The sequence below is a fragment of the Pelophylax lessonae genome (assembly GCF_965119305.1).
Source record: "Pelophylax lessonae genome assembly, chromosome: 6".
In the NCBI taxonomy this organism is placed as follows: domain Eukaryota; kingdom Metazoa; phylum Chordata; class Amphibia; order Anura; family Ranidae; genus Pelophylax; species Pelophylax lessonae.
The window spans coordinates 192,843,785-192,863,761 of NC_138773.1; the positions used below are offsets into that span (position 1 = coordinate 192,843,785).

At 46.0% G+C, this 19,977-nt stretch overlaps 1 protein-coding gene across 4 annotated transcripts in view; it reads left to right on the forward strand.

The window, feature by feature from the left end:
* The window catches only part of NBEAL1 (neurobeachin like 1), a 312,113-nt gene that overhangs the window by 106,742 nt on the left and 185,394 nt on the right, over positions 1–19,977 (forward strand). For all 4 annotated transcript variants that reach the window (XM_082260720.1, XM_082260721.1, XM_082260722.1 and 1 more), the window contains exon 3: positions 12,756–12,847. In XM_082260720.1, the coding sequence (XP_082116846.1) occupies positions 12,756–12,847 (92 nt within the window). The remainder of the gene's footprint in view (positions 1–12,755; positions 12,848–19,977) is intronic.

The following is a 19,977-nucleotide window of genomic DNA, read 5'->3' on the forward strand; positions in this document are numbered from 1 at the left end:
TTGTGGAAATCCAGCTGTGACTTCTGGTGTTTTGCAGCTGGCTTCCCACTGCACCTGCACAAGATGCCCTGTGCTTTCTCAATGGTTCTGCAGACTCCTGGGACATGTGATGAATCCAAGATTGTGGGCAGCAGTGCCAGGACAAGATCATCCAACACTCATCCAACACTCCAACAAAGATGCCAAACTGCACTCACCTCCTCCCCCCCGTATGCCCAGCATTCACTTGCTTGTCAAAGTCACTGCGGCTGTCCCTACTTTCAGCCCTGTAACAGTAGGAGGGCGCCCCCATCCCTACAGTAAATCATTGCTTCCTCCAGGACAGTCGCCCCTCCCACCCACTACTTGTCCTGGCCCTGCTGGGCCGGGGGGGTTGGTAGTGGGGCGAGCCAAGAGGAAGTGAGAGAGGATACCTGGTAGAATTAGATACCCGCTCCCAGAAAAAAAAAAATCTTGACAATACAAGCAGAGGAGGGGGAAAGGGGAGGATCAATGGAACGTCCCTTTTCAGGTGAGGTTCTGCTTTAACTGTCTGTGCCTAGGCCAGATACATACAGTATGGCTCATGTTTATGACTCAATTTTGGGGAGGGGGCTGCATTTTATGCTAATAAGTAATGTGTACCCTGACTTTAGTGTAACATACAAAGTTAAATAACGTCTTTAGGCCCTGTTCACATGGGCCGTCTGGGGGGAAGGTAAAAACATATATTCAATCCGCATTTTTACAGCTGCCTGCTGACAAGTTGTTACTGCAGGCAGACAGTGCTGTATGCATTTATGTGTCTGTTATTCCATGTGGCTTGCAAAATATATACGGCATGTTGTGTTTGGCTGCCAAAAGTGATCATTGAGGTGAATGGGACTTTGCCACAATCCACATGGTTGCAGTACAGTAGTTCCATATGAAATCCTCCTTGGGAAAAGAAAAAAAATGTCATTCAGGAGGCTGAAGCTGCTGCTCTACCACCCACTGGAAAGCTGATCAATTTTCAAAGGAGCAGTACAGACTGCCACCCATGTGCATAAAGCCTTAAAGCGGTTTTAAAGCTTAAGTGTTTTTTACCGTAACGTATTCCTTGCATTAAGGTAAAAAACACCCAACTACTTCCTTCTGCCCCCTGTCCCTAAACACTTCCCTGACACCTCTCACAATCCAGTGCTGACCCCACCGGCAGCCCTGCTCTCCTCTCTTCCTGGATTCAAAGGCTATTTCTCTTTCGTTCTTTGACGGACACAGCTCCTGGTATTCATAACCATTGGGTTTTACTGTCTCCTTCAGGAGTAGGACACTAGGCAGAAAAGAATTCTGGCTACACTCATGGGAAGTCCCAGGGGGTTTACCCCCTCTCTCTGTCATAACCACTCATTTTTTTTCTTCCTAGTCCGAAGTAAGGACCTGGTTCCTTGCTGGGATCATTGGTCCTGGCAAAAATTTTTTTCTTTTTAGATAGAATTTTTTTCTCCTGGATTTTTCCGGTGAGATCTACAATCAGCTACTGGACTGGGCGACGGGTTGGATAATCTAGATCCAGTGGTCACCCCAGCCTGGCCAGTGAGTGCGTGCAGATCTCTAGGTTGGCCGCGACATAGACCCACTGGACGGGGGCTGGCCTGCGAGTTAAACGCCTTGCGATGTTGCATATGACCGGGTCTCGGCCCGAGTAACAGCGTTCCCCCTGGCCGACAACCCCCCCATTTAGATGGAGAGGGGTTCTGTCTGGACAGGTGCCCACCTGGTTCCTGGTATGGTGAGTAGTTGTCCCTCCTCTCCCCCTGGAGGGTTTTGTGGTGGACGTAGGCCCCTCTGTGGGACGGTCGGACCCCCGGGTTCCCTTCCTTCCCTCAGGCATCCCCCCTTGCCAAGTCCCTCACCTGCCCCACTTCCCCTCCACATATGGGGCTGTTTGGGAGGCCTGGCCACTGTTCCTGGGGTGGGGGGGCAGGGCACTTATTAGTGATGGGGGCTGGGGGGGGGTGCGCCGCTGGCGACCGGACGATCAACAGTGCGGGGAGGTTGTACCTTGTGGGGGCTCCTGCCAGGGCCCCCCCCATCCTCCCTAGATCTGTCCCTGAGTCCTAGTCTCCCTCCTGGGTCCCTGTATACCTCCTATTGCCGCCATTTTGTTGTAGCCTGTATATTTCTTTACACGGCAGCCATGGTTGTGTAGTCCGGTGGCAATTTTGCTGTGGTTTTCCATTGAAAATAGCAGGGGCCATGACAGTGGAGCACTATGGGCAGTGATTTTGGGAGAGGGAGCCCCTCCTCATCCCCTGGTGCTGACTCCTGGATGATTTTACTTCCTTATCGCTGCATGCGTAGAGCATTATCCTGGTCGCTGCAGGCAATTGTTTCTGCGGGTGATGAGTCTGGTGGGGTCCTCTCCCTCTCTGCTGAAGATCGCTTGGTGCCTTGTGCCTGGCGACCGGTTGGTGCTGCCAGCGCAGTGGGGGTTGTCTCTTAGCAGTGTTTTACACCTTTTGTGGGGTCCCCCTAGTGAATCATGGAGTCTTTGGAGCACATTTCCCCACCTGATCCCCTCTCTGGGCTGCGGGTCCCTCCGGGTCCCAACCATCCATCCATGCACTGATGGCGGTCCTGGAGTCCCTTGTGTCCTGGGTGGGGGTGGCTTTCAGATGACAGGCTAGCAAAAAGGGCCCCCGCCTTCCCCTGCCTCTTCTGTCTCCTCAGATCCTGAATCTGATTCTGCCACTGCGGACGTGGGTCACCCTGCTGGGTCTTCAACCACGTGCCTGAAATCCTCTGATAGTGAGAATGATTCCTCCACGTCAGCACGAAAAGGCGCTGGTGGATGCACTGATTGTATCTGTGCGTGAGACCCTAAAGATGGAGGATTCAGCTGCAGCTGCCACGGAGGTGCAGGTTCCCTTTGGCACTCACAAGCTATCCAGAGCGGTAAAGGTGTTTCCTTTCCCTGCCTATTTTGACAGAATTGTTGCAAATAAGTGGGGACGACCAAAGCGTCCCCATGGGGTTCCTAAGTGCTTTACTAGGCGTTACCCCTATGAGGAGTGCTTTCTTAAGAAGTAGACTGTGCCACCGGTGGTGGACCCTCCGGTTTCCAGATTGAACTGGGCAACCATGATTCCGGGTTGAAGAGTCTCTGGCCTTTAAGGATCTGGCTGACTGGAAGGCAGAGGCTGTGGCCCGCAATATGTACACTGTGGCTGGTTCAGCAATAAGGCCGGTATTCACCATTGCCCTAGTGTCGCAAACTGAGTGGGCTAAGCTCCTATGCCATGACCTGGAGGGGGAACAGCTCCCCCCTGCCTTTGCCGAGCTGGCGGACCAGCTGGTCCAGGGGCTGCAGTTTTTCTGTTGCCTCTTTGGATGTGGCTCCCCTGGTGGCTCGCCTCTCTGTTTTGGCAGTGGTCCTTGGGTGGGTCTTTTGGCTCAAGTGCTGGACTGCGGATCAGACTTCAAAATAGGCCTTGACTGATCTTCTTTTCCAAGGAGATTGCCTGTTTGGAGCTATGATGACATTATTGAAGGTCTTACAGGGGGGAAGAGTACTTTTCTTCCACAGATTACTAAGGGCAAGGAACCTCATTGTAGACATGGTTCTTCCTTCTCAGCTCATAAGAAGTTTTTTTTTTTATCCCTTGGGGTTGACTGAAAAGGGCTCAAAGCCTTTTAGGGCCTCTTCAGGAGGATCCAAACGAGCCTGGTCTGACAAGCCAAGATCGGGCTTCTCCAGACCCGTGGATAAGGCTCCTTCAGTATAAAGGTGCGCCCTCACCCGTATCGGGGGTGGGGGGACGTCTTTGCTGGTTTCTGAGCCTCTTGACTTCCCTGGTGCAAGATAAGTGGGTCCACAAAGTTATTCAGTCCGGCTACAAGATCGAGTTTCGCTGTTGTTCTCTGGCAACGTTTTTTCCTTCCAACTTGCACCTGTCCCCAGACCGCTTACAGGGCCTGTTTGGGACGGTACAAGACCTGTTCCTTCAAGGGGTCATTGTCCAGGTGTGGACTTTGGAACATTTTAAGGGTTTTTACTCCAACCTGTTCACAGTCCCCAGGAGGGAAGGCAAAGTGCGTCCAATCCTGGACCTCAAGGCACTCAACTGCTTTGTACAGGTACAGAAGTTCAGAATGGAATCAATTTGAACAGTGGTGGCATCTCTGCGTCAGGGAGATTTCCTTGCCTCTATAGATATCAAAGATGCCTACCTTCGCATTCCAATATGTGGCAGTCACCAGCGTTTTCTCTGCTTTGCTGTGGGAGAGGAGCATTATCAGTTTGTGGCATTACCCTTTGGTCTCGCCTCTGCTCCTCGGATCTTCACAAAACTGGTAGCCCCGGTGCTAGCTTTGCTACGCCAACAGGGGATCACGGTACTGGGCTATTTGGATGGTCTCCTTCTGTGAGCAGAGTCTCCCTCTGCTCTGGTGGACAACCTGGAGATCACAATACTGGTATTTTCAGAAGTCTGCTCTGGCTCCACCCAAGAAGCTGGACTATCTGGGCCTTCCTCTGGACAAACTCCAGAAATTGCAGGCTGCAATTTGCCTCCTGCTGTCCAACAGATAGTCGTCCCTCCGGAGATGCATGTGGGTGCTGGGCCTATTGGTGTCTACCTTTTGAGGCGGTTCCGTTTGCACAGTTCCATATGAGGTCCCTGCAAAGGTAGATTCTGAACAAATGGGAAAAGACTCCGCAGTCTCTGGATTATCAGATTCGGCTGAGTCGGGGAACGAGGGAAATCCTGATATGGTGGCTTTGTTCTCCAGCGCTTCGGCTGGGAAAGTCCTTCCTCCCCTTGTATTGGACAGTGGTCACCATGGATGCCAGCCTTTCTGGCTGGGGAGGCATCCTTGGCAATCATTCTGCTCAGGGGATCTGGACGCTGGAAGAGTCCAGACTACCGATCAGTGTGTTGAAACTCTGAGCAATTAGGCTGTGTCTGGATCATTGAACGGATCGTCTTTAGGGTTGTCCAGTGCGTATTCAATCGGAAAAATGCCACGACCGTGACTTATGTCAATCAGCAAGAGCGCACAAGAAGTGTCCTGGCGGCTCTGGAGGTAGCCGGCATTCTAAGGTGGGCAGAACAGTTCGTTCCACCCCTCTCCGCCGTACACATTCCCGTGGTGGAAAATTGGCAGGGGGATTACCGCAGTCGGCAGGCGTTGGACCAAGGGGAGTGGTGCCTTCATCCGGAGGTGTATCATCAGCTGTGTCTCTAGTGGGGTACCCCTGGGGTGGATCTGTTTGCATCTCGGCTCAATAGAAAGGTGCAGAGGTTTGTGGTTCAGCAAGGCGGACGCCACATACGCGCTGGTGGCCCCCTGGGGTCAGTATTGTCTGCTTTACGCCTTCCCTCCTCTCAAGCTTCTACGCAAGATCGAGGCAGAAAGGATTCCGGTCATGTTAGTGGCTCTGGACTGGCCTTGCCGGGCTTGGTACACCAATCTGGTGCGGCTGGTCACCGACGTCTTTGGAACCTTCCTCTCAGGGAGGATCTGCTGTCCCAAGGACCAATCTTCCATCCTGCTTTACAGTCGCTTGTTTTGACGGCTTGGCTATTGAACGTCAGGTGGTGAAGGATAGAGGTTTATCTGATTCGGTGATTCCTACACTGTTGAAAGCTAGGAAATCTACTTCTAGGAAGATCTACCATGGTACGTGAAAGACGTACATTGCGTGGTGTGAGTCGCTTGGGGTTCATCCTCGCTCCTACTCGGTGGCTTGGATCTTAACCTTCCTTCAATGAGGGGTTGAACAGAAGTTGGCCTTGAGTACCATCAAGGGCCAGGTGTCGGCTTTGGCGGTCTTCTTCCAACGAACTTTGGCCACACACTCCCTGGTGTGTACCTTTCTTCAGGGTGTCCTACATTTGGTCCCTTCGGTGCGGGCTTCTTTACTGCCTTGGGATCTCAATATGGTGCTTTAAGCTCTACAGAAACCTCCCTTTGAAAATATTTGAGAGATTCCTCTGCTTACGCTGTTCCAGAAGGTGGCCTTTTTAGTGGCTATCACCTACGCGCGCAGGGTGACGCAACTGGCAGCGTTATCCTGTCATTCACCCTATCTGGTGATTCACAGGGATAAGGTGGTTCTTCGCCCCTGTCCGTCTTTCCTTCCAAAGGTTGTCTCCTGATTTTCATTTGAATGAAGACATTGTGTTGCACTCCCTGTGTTCCAGAACTAAACATCCAAAGCAAATTGCCTTGCATGCCTTGGATGTGGTCTGGGCAATTAGGGTGTACCTGGCAGCTACGTTGTCTTTCAGGAAGTCAGACTCTGTGCTCACGCTCAGACCTCGAAAAGGGTTGTCCGCTTCCTCTGCGACCATTTCCAGATGGATCAGACAGATGGTGGTTCAGGCCTATTCCATCAGAGGTCAGGTTCCTCCTTTCCCTGTCAAGGCGCACTATACTAGAGCGCTTAGTGCCTCCTGGGCCTTCCGTCATCAGGCGTCAGTAATGCAGGTTTGCAAGGCGGCCACCTGGTCGTCTGTGCACACTTTACAAAGTTTTATAAAGTGGATGTTTGGCCGCAAGGCTTTGCAGGCTGCTGTTTAAAAGGACCTGATCCTCTTTTAGGGGGGCTCCAGTTGTTTGGATGAGCTCCTGTTGCCTGGTTGGCTAATGTTTTGCCTTGGGAATTTTTTTTGGTTGTTCCCACCCCTCATGTTTTAACATTGCTTTAGGACGTCCTGATGGTTATGAATACCAGGAGCTGTGTCCTTCAATGAACGAAAGAGAAACTTTACTGAAAAATCCATTTCTCTGATGTTCATTGACGGAAACAGCACCCACCCCTTCTGTGTAAGAGTTATTCTCCTGACACTGCTTCTAACAAAATTGAGCGGCTATAGCAGAGAGTATACCCCCTGGGACTGCCCATGGGTGTAGCCAGAATTTTTTTCTGCCTATATTCCTACTCCTTGGTTATGAAGACCGGGAGCTGTGTCCATCAATGAACATCAGAGAAATGGATTTAACAGTAAGTCAAAAATCAAATTTTTTTGCATTTATTGAACAGATGTAAGAAAACACTTTCAAATAGGGAGCAAATAAGAGAAGTTCATTATTAATGTTTACAAACACTTCAAATGATAATAAAAATTAAGTTTAAAGTGGAACTTCACTCTCTCGATCAACATGGACTATTTCTAATCCTTGTGCTACTAGCATTAGTAAATAGATAGGAAAGCATATCATATTTACTTGTTATAACCTTTTTATTTGGCATTACTTCAGTTACTTCCTGGTTTCCATGCCTAGGCAAATGATGTCATACATCCCAGGAGTCTTCAGGAAGGGAGGGAGGGTTCTCAGCTAAACCCATACCTGGGCAGATGGATTCCATGAAGTAAATTCTACACGAATCAGCTGCCCTTACTTAAGATGGCCACTGCCAAAAATGCCAAGGTGTGTTTTTAAAAATGATTTCTCAGCAAAGTAAAGCATGGAGCCATGGATGGAGGAGTTTGCTTTGCATATTTAAAAATTAATTATATAGCACTTTTGGATTGTGGTGCTCAGATACAGTGCAGTTCCACTTTAAAGCTCTGCAGGTTGTCCGCTTATTTTGGTGAGATTATCATTTGAGTCTCTCCATGCATCATGAAACTGGCAGCTAATGCGCCAAAAAATAAAATCAGAACTCCAGTTACAATTAGTTTTTACAGGTAAGGCCCTTTCACACGGGCTTTCCGATCAGATCCGCCTGTCAGTTTTTCAGGCGGACCTGATTGGATGCTCCATACAACCCTATGGAGCAGCAGATGTCAGCGGTAACATGTCCCCTGATACCCGCTGCTATATAATTCAATCCTGTCCGTGAAATCCAGATGGATGGAAGCCCTATTTTCCATCCGTCTGGAGGATCGGATTGGATCGGATGAAAACGGACATTAGAGGAAAGCGGGGATCTGACAGGTCCGTCTCTGCAAAGTAAGCGGAGACAGACCTGTCATCCGCCTGCTCAGCGGAGATCAGTGGATCGATTCCCACTGAGCAAAACGGAGTTGGCTGGGTGGAAAGCCCGTGTTAAAGGCCCCCAAAGAGAACTTTTAGACTGCCTATAGTTGGTTTATATTTCTCGATCAGAGCGAAATAACATTAAACAGATTCCCCCCATCCCCAAAAGGAAGGTGGATGGAAGAATCCTCCTCGCTGTGCCATTATCTTCTGATACCGCAACTCTGCTGTCAAAATACACTGATCAGTGGCTGCAGCCTGCTGATCGACAAATGATTTCCAACAGTCCTGTTTAGCAGGTAAGGCCAGAGATGGATTGAAGAATTTGATCCATTTATGGCCAGCCTACTTTTTGAATGTTCCCCTTTTCCCTGGCCTTGAATTAACCACTTGCCGACCAGTCACTGGGACTATACTGCGGCAAAGTGGCTCGTTCCCGTCCAGCGACGTAGACTTACGTCGCTGGACTCCTCCCCTTGTGGGTGGCGCTTGCGCGCCGCCGGAGGCTCGCTCCCGCTGTTTTCAGTCACAGCGGGAGTCGGGCCAGGGGAGGAGCAGCGGCGATCGCCGCCGCTCTTCCCCGATCGTCGGGGAATCGAGTGTGGAGATCTCCTAAGTGACAAACAGTGACAGATTGCAGGATTCAGCATAGCTGAATCTGCGATCTGTCCCTGTGTCACTCAGTCACCTCCCCTTACATATGTCATTAAGCACCAGGCATACATTAACCCCTCCCTCTCCAATAAAATTAACCCCTTCCCTGCCAGTGTCATTTTTACAGTAACAGTGCATATGTATAGCACTGATTACTGTAGTAATGTCACTGGTACCCCCAAAAGTGTCAAAAATGTCAGTCAAGGGTCCGATCTGTCCGCCGCAATGTCGCAGTCCCGCCAAAAAAAACGCAGATCGCCGCCATTACTCATTAAAAGAAAAAAACACCAAAAATGACAGAAATCTTTCCCTTAGTTAGTAAACGCAATAACTTTTGCGCAAACCAATCAAAATACGCTTATTGTGATTTTTTTTTACCAAACATAGGTAGCAGAAAACAAATTGGTCAAAAATTTAAAAAAATTTTTGATTTTTAGATTTTTTTTGGGGGGAATTTCATATAAAAAAATGTGAAAAATATTGTTATTTTTTCAAAATTTACACACTTTTTTGTTTATAGCGCAAAAAGTAAAAATCACACAGGTGATCAAATACCAACAAAAGAAAGCTCTGTTTGTGGGAAAAAAAGGACGTAATTTCGTTTGGGTACGGCGTCGCACGACCGCGTAATTGTCAGTTAAAGTCGCACAGTGCCAAATCACAAAAAGTGGCCCAGACGTAAGACAGCAAAATCCTCCGGTGGTAAAAGTGGTTAAAGGAGGTTACAATGAGCTCATGTCCCAAGCCAGATCTGAATCTCAATATTTCATTTATGTTTTCCTTTTATTTTTACAATTGATTATTTCTGGCTGCGGTGATTACATACCCCCCCAGTTAATGATGTCTTCAGGCTTCTCCCTACTGACACATCCTTCTCCACCTGGTGAATTAATGATGGTTGTATGTACTGTACAGCTAACTGTATGGGGAACAGCTGCTTTTGTTTGCATTGCATTTGAACTTCCAGTCTGATCCTTGCCTGGAGATTTTCATAAAATCACATATTGTGTTGCCATTGCCAAGAACTTCATGGGAAAAATTTGTAAAGCATTACATAATGGCATGCATTCACTTATCCCATAGCTTGCTTTTCTGATGAGCCTTTTCTGTTGATGAATTTCAGTTTTTTAAAGTTTGGATTCTTTTTAGTAATGTCGTCTGAGTTAGGTGATCTCATTGTGAAGCAAGTACAGACTGTGGACTTACGGAGAGAATTGCGTACTTGAGATTAATGTAGAACTATAACATGGAAGGAATGTTTTGCCCTGCCCTCCTTGCACTCCCTGTTTTGGCATTGCTCCCAGCTCACTTTTCCTCAGGAGAATTTAAAATGATTTGTAATGGGACCATACAGATTAATTATAACCGTGAAACAACCAGTTTAGACAGGAAAAATAGTAAAGTTGCACAAATTTGGTTATTAAAAAGTAGCACTATTTATTTACACTTTGAAATATTCATTCACAGTAACTAAACTCCAGTCTTACCATTTTTTTACCACACTTGTAGCACATTCCCCCCTTCGGTTATGCTCAATTCCTTGCAAATGTTCATCTTCAAAATGCAACCCTTTTGAAGCCCCTCTCACAGCTATTCATTATCTCTGCTATCAATAATTTTTTTCCCAAGCATTATGAAAGACTACATCCCCAGCATCCCTATAGATGTGCATGGTAAAACAATCAATCAGCTGACTGTACAGCTGAGGTTTGCATTGCCCAGTGGCCAGCAGGGAGGAGCATGCACAATCAAAGGGATCCCAGAGATGTGTTTCTTCAATTAAAGCGGAGTCCCCCCCCATGAGAAATAAAATGTCAGCAGCTACAAATACTGTAGCTGCTTAATTTTTAATATATAGACGGCAATGTCGGCACCCCAGCTGATTTTTGGACTGGCTCTCGGGTGCTGCCACCATCATTCGTGGTAAGGGAAACCAGCAGTGAAGCTTTTCAGCTTCACAGCCGGTTGCCTACTGTGCATGCGCGAAGTGCGTTGAGCTTTATACCTTGTCCGGCGGCAGAGGAAGGAGGAGAAGGGCTAACTCTTTGAGGGACCTTGCTGCGGCAGGGAGTGGGGACGGGTACCTGTCAAAAACAGGTACCCCCCCCTTAAAGATGCCAAATGCTTTTGGGTGGAACTCCACTTTAATGCTGTTGAAAGAAGATCCAAAGTGCTGTAAGGTTTACAGGAGCTTGCTGACCCCTCCCACCAGTAGCTTGCTGACCCCTCCCACCAAAGGCCAGCAGGGATGGCATCATTGGGTTTCAAAAAAATATATTTCTCTTTCGTTCATCGATGGACACTGCGCTCCATAAATCATAACTAGTAGAGCTTGCTGACCCCTCCCACCAAAGGCCAGCAGGGATGGCATCATTGGGTTTCAAAAAAATATATTTCTCTTTCGTTAATCAATGGACACTGTGCTCCATAAATCATAACTAGTAGAGCTTGCTGACCCCTCCCACCAAAGGCCAGCAGGGATGGCATCATTGGGTTTCCATAAATCATAACTAGTGGGTTATATTGTCTCCTCCGGGAGTAGGACTAGGCAGAATAAAAAACATCTGGCTACGCCCATGGGCCGTCCTCAGCTAGTAAATAACCCCCCTCTCTGCTCTAGGTAATCAGTTTTAATCTGTCTAGTCAGGAGTAAGGACCTAAGCAGACCGCCGTTCTTTCTCCATGGGGAGCGATTGTGGGTGCCCGGCAGACATTGCGTCTGCTGGACCCATTGATTGGCTCCCCCTCTAACCAATCGGCACGTGTGCGCGCCTTCAGCGGCACACGGGCGCCCCCATTATCTGCTACACAAAGCAACGTACAAGTACGTCATTTCGCGCAACAGAGCCGACCTGCTGCAGTATAGATATGGCGGCTGGTCGGCAAGTGAATAAATCAAAGACAGTTTTTTGACATAATCAGTCATATTTTCAATATCAATGCCAACATTTTATTATTTCTGCCAGAGTATGCAAACTTTTGAGCTCAACTGTACGTCAAAAATGTTTGGTGTTTTTAAAGGGGAACTGAACTCTTGAAGATGTGACCAAATAAAAGCAGATAGAAGGCAAAAGACTAGGCAAAAGAACTGTATTGCTTGTAAGCAACACTGGTGAGAGTATCAGTCCAGGTCAGCAGTGCCTTATATCTCACACTGCAGATATACAGCTAGAATTCTGTAATCACATTCATACACCTGGAGGTGCACTGATGTTTTAATAGGATCAGACAAGGTGCAATTTATGATACTGCTTAGGCACAAATTAATGTTTCCAGCTTTTTCAAGAAAAAAAAAAATCTTCACTTTTTGAGTTCAGGTCCACTGCAAGACATCTTGATGAGCACGTGTTTTTTTTTTAACTTAATTAATGTGACTCTGTAATACATCTTTTAACTATGTCCTGTGAGACTGTTATATTATGTATATTTTAGTCAAGCCTTTTTCAGCCAGGGTGCCTTGAGTTTTCTTCAGGGGTGCCGTGGCAAAATGTCTAAAAATTGCATACAAGCCAGCGTGTGGATAAAGCTGCCTTTTAGTTACGCTTTTAGGGTTCATTTGAAATGAAATGAACATTGTTAGCTTGTCAGTTAAAGGAGTTGAAAAGTCAGGAAGGTTTTTTATCCTAATGCATTCTAAGCATTAAGAGAAAAAGCCTTCTGTGTGTAGCAGCCCCCCAGCACCCCTAATCCTTACCTGTGTCCTCTCTCTGTCCCGCGATGTCCACGAGTCCCTAAGCCATCCTGGGACTCTCCCTCCTAATTGGCTGAGATACAGCCGTGCTGCCATTGGCTCCCGCGGCTGTCAGTCAAAGTCAGTGAGCCAATCAGGAGAGAAGGGGTGGGGCCGAACGGCAGCTCCGGGTCTGAATGGACACAGGGAGCTGCAGCTCAGATCGGGTGCTCCCATAGCAAGCTGCTTGGTGTGGGGGCACTCAATATGAGGGAGATGCCAGGAGCAGCAACGAGGGACCTGAGAAGAGGAGGATCCGGGCTATCTTTTGCAAAACCAACTGCACAGAGGAGGGAAGTATAACATTTTTGTTTCTTTTTGTTTTGTTTTTTTTAAACTAGACTTTACAATCACTTTAATGGTAATGAACGCTTTGACATTACTTAGGAGCTGACACTTTTTATTTCCCTATGTCTTACAGAAAGATCCCGACTACCTGCGACTGTGGTTAGACAGTTTTGTTTCCAGCTATGAACAGTTTCTTGATGTCGACTTTGATGAGCTTCCAACCAGGTACCTAAGAAAAATCACAACAAAATGATTGTGTGCTGTTGAAAACTGTATGCTTTGATATGACAGGATGCAAACCTTTATAACAGAAAATCTTTCTGTAGATTTCTATTCTGTAATTAATACAAGTCTATACTTGAGTTTTCAAGTGTTACTAAACCCACTACAGTAAAGTCAGTCTGTATATGCAGTAAAGCAGTGGTCCTCAACCCTGGCCTGCAGGGCCCACTAACAGGCCAGATTTGCAAGATAACTGAAATACATCCCAGGTGATATCATTTGCTGTTCAGTGATTGCAGTACTCTAGTCTGCATCTCCCCAAGGTAATACTTAAAATCTGGCCTGTTAGTGGGCCCTGAGGACCGGAGTTGAGGACCACTGCAGTAAAGCATGCTTGTTACAGTTTATGTGAAACCTATAGGGTTAATGCTCTGCATTGTGTAAAAAGGCTGTTTGATCCTGTCTTCTCTGATCCTCCCTTTCTTTCACTTTCCCCAATCTATCTGCTGATAGAACAGTGCCCTATGAGGCACTCTGCACATGCTCAGTTTGATGTGTATTGACAGAGATGTTTTTTTGGGGGTATGCATGTGATCTGTACAGGGCCAATCAGCACTGTCCAGACAGATGGTCAGGGGTGGTGCAGCCTCATCATAGGTCTGCCAGAGGAGAATAAAAACTCCCCCTACAAGCTTTAAACCGTGTTTGGCCAGACACTGATAGAAGCCACAAGACTTCTATATACTGCTGATGACAAAAGGTATTTAGCAGTTTATATTTACTAAAATTTTTGAATTTCCATGTTCTGTGTAGTGGGGAGACCAGATATAGTGAATGCAGGTTCCTGGGTTTAGTAACACTTTTTAAGTGAGTCTTCGTTAAAAATAAAAAAATGGAGTGGCATTGTATATGAAATTGCAGAAAATTGTATCTATAGCTTTACCAAGTGAATTGATGGCTTACTCCTGCAGCTGGTAAGGATGGGCTCTGACATCTTCCGAACTCGGCCAATCTCAGAATTTGTACTCTTCTTTTTTTTTTACTCCATTGAGCTGTGTGCTGGGTCATTTTTACCCCACAGCCTGTTTATGGGCGTTGCAGGATGGGAATAACCCAGTCGGCAGCTCAGTGGATAAAAAAAAAGTGTGAGTTTGGAGTTCAGTTAGAGATGCCTTCAAGCACATCTCTTGTGGCTGGTCATACATTGGCAGATGTTGAGGCTTTGATCTTGTGGTCTCTGCCAAACTTGGAAGACTAACTGCCAAAAGGCAACATATATTCTAGTCTCTCCAGTTATAGGTAAGCATTTTCTGCAGGCTTATGCACATTTCCTTGCTTTTTTTTCAATAACGAGCAGGGCCCTGTGATTCCGAGTGTATTGAATTGTATTGTAACTGTATTGTCTGCCCTCATGCTGTAAAGTGCTGTGAAAACTGTTGGCGCTATATAAATCCTGTATATAAATAATAAATAATTGTAGGTTAAACTTACTTGGAGTAGAGGTGAAATTGATGACCTATGATATAGGCCTGATGATGGTCACAGAAGGCTGCAGCTCCTAACTGTCCCTTAATTGGAGGGATTGTTTGTCTCTCTCTCTCGCTCGCTCTCTCTCTCACCCTCTCTCCCCCCTCTCTCTCTCGCCCTCTCTCCCCCCTCTCTCTCTCACCCTCTCCCCCCTCTCTCTCTCGCCCTCTCTCCCCCCTCTCTCTCTCACCCTCTCCCCCCTCTCTCTCACCCTCTCCCCCCTCTCTCTCTCGCCCTCTCTCCCCCCTCTCTCTCTCGCCCTCTCCCCCCCTCTCTCTCGCCCTCTCCCCCCCTCTCTCTCGCCCTCTCTCCCCCCTCTCTCTTTCGCCCTCTCTCCCCCCCTCTCTCTCTCTCTCGCCCCCTCTCCCTCTCAGCCCTCTCTCTCTCGCCCTCTCTCTCTCCCCCTCTCTCCCTCTCTCTCTCTCGCCCTCTCTCTCTCCCCCCTCTCTCTCTCGCCCTCTCTCTCCCCCTCTCTCTCTCAGCCCTCTCTCTCTCGCCCTCTCTCTCTCCCCCCCTCTCCTTCTCTCTCTCTCGCCCTCTCTCTCTCCCCCTCTCTCTCTCGCCCTCTCTCTCGCCCTCTCCCCCCCTCTCTCTCTCGCCCTCTCTACCCCCTCTCTCTCGCCCTCTCTCCCCCCCCTCTCTCTCTCTCTCACCCCTCTCTCTCTCTCGCCCCCTTCCCCTCTCTCTCTCTGAAATTATATAACTTCCAGAGATGTTATACTGCACTTTCATCCATTTTTCTAAATATTTGCATTTCTATTTTGTATAAGGGAAAGCAGTGGTGAAAAAAGCACATGTGGGCATAATCAACCATTTTTACATAATAAAATGTATGTATAGCCAAAAACTGGATAATGTAGGTTAGAACCTCTTTCAATTTTTTTTTGCTGAATATGTCCTAGTTGGGTATATTTCACCCTCCTGCTCTCTACTAGCTCCCTTTTTACCTCCTCCCATGCTCCCTTGCAGGACTTTTCCCAAGCCTCTTCCATCCTCTAGAATTTACTACCCCAATCTGTCAGCAGGGGAAGGAGGAGGGGGGCTGAACTTCTGAGGCACAGCGCCATGTCGCTGTCTCCTGGAAGTGGGGAAGGGTACCTGTCAGAAACAGGTACCCGTTCCCCCCCTGCCCCCTAAAAGGTGCCAAATGTGGCACCAGAGGGGGGAGGAAGCAGATGAGTGGAAGTTCCACTTTTGGGGTGGAACTCCGCTTTAAGTAGAGCAGTGTTGCTGCCCTTTTCCTAAGGACAGATAAAATCCCAGCACTGATGTGCTTATGGCAGATGAAAGCCATTAGGGAGATGTCTTCTTCTGCTCTGTCAGTTGTTTGATCACTATTCAGCATGTGGCTGTATCCTTTTTCATGCAGAAACTATGGTAATAAATGTTTTATTTCTGTTTATTTTGGATCTGATTCAGGGATGTTTAATAGAAAGTTCATTTTGGAATCCTTTTCTGAAGAAGCCACTATGTGAAGGTCATTTACAACACTACTTGCATAGCAGCCAGTTTATGATATATGGATAATGGTTTTGTTTAAACACATCATTTGTTACCCAAACCTGTTAGAATATTAGAATACAGATATTTGCATCCTGTAATGGGCATAGCTAGCTAAATAAAAGCTGGAGACTTTTTTTTTGTTTACCAGATATGGATTAGAACTATTATTGTTTCACATAGTGATCTTTCCTGGTTAAGATAGCATATATATATATATATATATATATATATATATATATATAATATTTTTTTTTTATTCCCACAACCAACACAATGTGATTATTAAAAAAAAAAAAAAAAAAAACAGTATTTTGAAATGAATCAACCTGAAATGAAGACAGGCACAGTTTTTGTTTCTTCCATTAATCACCCATAGGGTTAACCCCTTCCCTGCCAGTGTCATTATTACAGTAACAGTGCATATTTTTAGCACTGATTACTGTAGTAATGTCACTGGTCCCCTCAAAAGTGTAAAAAATGTCAGTTAGGGGTCCGATCTGTCCGCCGCAATGTCCCAGTCCTGCAATAAATCGCAGATCACCGCCATTACTAGTAAAAAAAAAAATATATATATATATATATATATAAAAATGACAAATCTTTCCCGTAGTTTGTAAACGCGATAACGTTTGCGCAAACCAATCAAAATACGCTTATTGCGATTTTTTTTTTTTTTACCAAAAATATGTAGCAGAAAACAAATTGGCCTAAAATGTTAAAAAATTTAGATTTTGAAATTTTTTTTTGGGCATGTCATATAGCAGAATGTGGAAAAAAAAAAAAAAAAATATATATATATATATATATTTTTTTTTTTCAAAATTATTGCTCTTTCTTTGTTTATAGCGCAAAAAATAAAAATTGCACAGGTGATCAAATGCCACCAAAAGAAAGCTCTATTTGTGGGGAAAAAAAGGACATCAATTTTGTTTGGGCACAGTGTCGCACAACCACGCAATTGTCCTTTAAATTAAAGAGGTGTCGAATCGCAAAATAGGGCCTGGTCAGAAAGGGGGCAAATCCTTTCGGGGCTGAAGTGGTTAAAGTATGAGTAATCTCCATGGTGATTCTTTTCTATACCCACTGTAAATAGAATCCTCAATGTAAAAGCATAATGCAATATAGTGTAGGGCAATAGCCCTCCTAGTGGGTGTGAGTTGGGGGGGTGTATGCGATTACCCTGGGAGTCATCTGAGAACATGTGAGCCAGCTAGAGATGATTTTCTCTTAGGACATATTAGACTAAGATAAGTAAGGTTAGATAATGTCAAGACAGCCATTGATTTCCACCTTGAGATTGTGGGTGGATCAGGAAGCTTACAATTCAGAAGTATAATTTTACATGCATCAAAAGCAGCGTAGGATACAAAGATCAGCGCGGCTCTAGTGAGCTTCAAATCATCCAGCATGCCCAGGAGGAAAACTGCAGGGTCAGGGGGTCCTGCACTATGTTCAAAACTATACCAATAGCCATAATAATCTGTCTGTAATAATCCTCTAGTTGCTCATTATATTTAGTATTCTCTTTATTTTAAGCTTAAGCCCCATAACGCACATCTTAAATTAAAGTGAATGTAAAGCCAAAGCTTTTTCATTTTTGAAAGAGTTTTTACTGCTGTCTGTGTCTCCACTGTGTGTCCATTGCTTCTGGTACAGAAAGTGATGGGACATCTAAAATGTCAGTGTTGTCACAGGAATAGAATTTCCAACGGGTAAACCTGCCGTCCCCCTGTCTGAATAAAATAGCCCAGCAGGGAGATCGCTGTACTAACATTGCATAATTAGTACAGTGGCTCGGACCTGAGGTGCCCGTTTTTTTTTTCTCCTGAAAAAAAACTGGTGGTGTGTACGAGGCTTTAGAGGGAATTTCCCCGTATTTTGGAGACATTTCTTCTTATTTCCTGCTGTGCTTCTTGGACACAAACTGAAGGCAAATCTGCCCCATATGCATTTTAAATTCTGATGTACCCAAAGCCTATGTTTACCTATGGGAAAGTAAATGTAATGCATTAAAAGCATGGGACACAATCGTCGATCCCCGCTGAGCAGGCAGATGACAGCTCCTTCTCTGCACTGTGTGTGGAGACAGAGGTATCAGATCCCCGCTGTCCCCTATGGGGGAATCGGATGAAAACGGACCGCCTGTCCGTTCTCATCTGATCCGCCAGACGGATGGAAAATAGGGTTTCCATTCGTCTGGATTTGACGGACAGGATTGGATCAGATGGCAGCGGACATGTCTCCGCTGACATCCGCTGCCCCATAGAGATGCATGGGGCATCCGTTCAGATCGGCCTGAAAAACTGACAGGTGATGTTATGAACAAAAGTTGAACTAGCAAAGGGTTAATGTTTAACTTCTTTTAGACTCAAGTAGGGATGCACCGATCCGATATTAGGATTGGATATCGGCGCCGATACTGCCAAAATCGGTAAAATTAACCGATCCACGGGCTGATCCGGTTTTGCTGAGTCCCGGCTCAGCCGTCCCTTACTTGCACGGAGCCGATACTTCCTGTATAGGTCCGGCTCACAGGCGGAGTGATATCAGATGCACTCCGCCTGTGAATGGAGGAGCCGTACACATGAAGCAGTGGCTTTGCTCTGTACTGCAGCTGCATGCATATTGTGTATGTGTGTAGTTCCGGATTAGTATCGGTATCGGCAGATACACAATGCCAGGTATCGGTATCGGGACTAGAAAAGTCGGTGCACCCCTAGACTCAAGTAGTGCTGATATAGACACAGGTACGATTTGCAGCCACGATTTACATTATAGTCTATGGCAGTGAAATTGTGCTGAAGTCCTAAAAAATAATACATGAACTGCTTCTCAAATCGCACTATTTGAAATCGTATCCATTAAGACACTGCCATAGAAACATATCAGATGCTACTTCAGGTATGATTTGTAAATTGCATGTCGTTCCTAAAGACGTAGTGGTGTGACCGGGGACTAATGCCTCATACACACGATCAGATAATCGGACAACTTATCGTTCGCATTTTGTTGCATGATTCTAGTATCGAATTCAACAATGCGTACTAAACGTATGATGTTTTTTTGGAGGATTCTGGAAAAGCTTCCTGGTTGCGTAGCTACGTTTCAGATAGTGCAAAACAAACAATGGCAGCCAGGCTTTTTCAGGGTTATTTTCGTGTTTCTGATCATGCGTGGTCCTTGTCTATCGATTTTTAGTGGACACACACTGTACTGATTAAACGATTGTCGTTCACTAGGCTATCGTACGTCAAAAGTTTTTGTGTTTGTTTCTTTGGATTTTATTGGACGAAATGTCGTGATCGGCAGTCAAAAGCTGTGTACTAACGACCTGATTATCGTGCGATAAATTCAAAAGTGTTTTTTTTTTTTTTTCGTACGATTATCTGATTGTGTGTATGAGGCATAAGGGCAAAACTTTTTTTTTTTTTTTTTTTTTTGTTAGTTAGTTTTGAATAGAGTGGAGAGGAATTACAACACCTATCATGTTTTTTTTGCTGTCTGTGTCCCTGTTAAGGAGATTCACCTTCTCTATTTGACCTGTTTATTGTTATCATTAAAAGTGGAAGTAAAAGAAAATCACAGATTCTGGGTTGCCCCACAGAAAAGTAATGGGGAAATCTTCCAATGGGGGGGGGGGACACAAATTCTGGTGACCTGGGGGTCCCCAAGAAAATCCCTTAATTTGCAAGGATTTCCTCTCACTTTCTGTTTAGCTATGGGACAGGAAGTGAAGGGAATTCTCTGCAATGGGACACAGATTGCAAAAAAAATCTGGCAGGGTTTTTATAACCCTTCCTTGCTCTATCCATACTTTAAAAAAAAAGATTTTGCCCATAGTTCTTCTTTAAGCTTTGACAATAAAACCTGGAAACTGATCAGTTTCTATGCAGAGCTGCACTAGATTTCACACTCCCCAGTTTTAGTAATATGTTTGTTTTAAAGAAACCTTCATCTCACAGAGCTTGCGATTTTCACAGTATGTTCTCTGCATCTACCTGCAGAGAATAGCAGCAGAGAGGATGGATGAGAGTGGTATCACACATTGGAGCCCTTCTCCTCCTTTCAGGGTAAGAAGCACATGAGCCAGAAAGTGAGTCAAC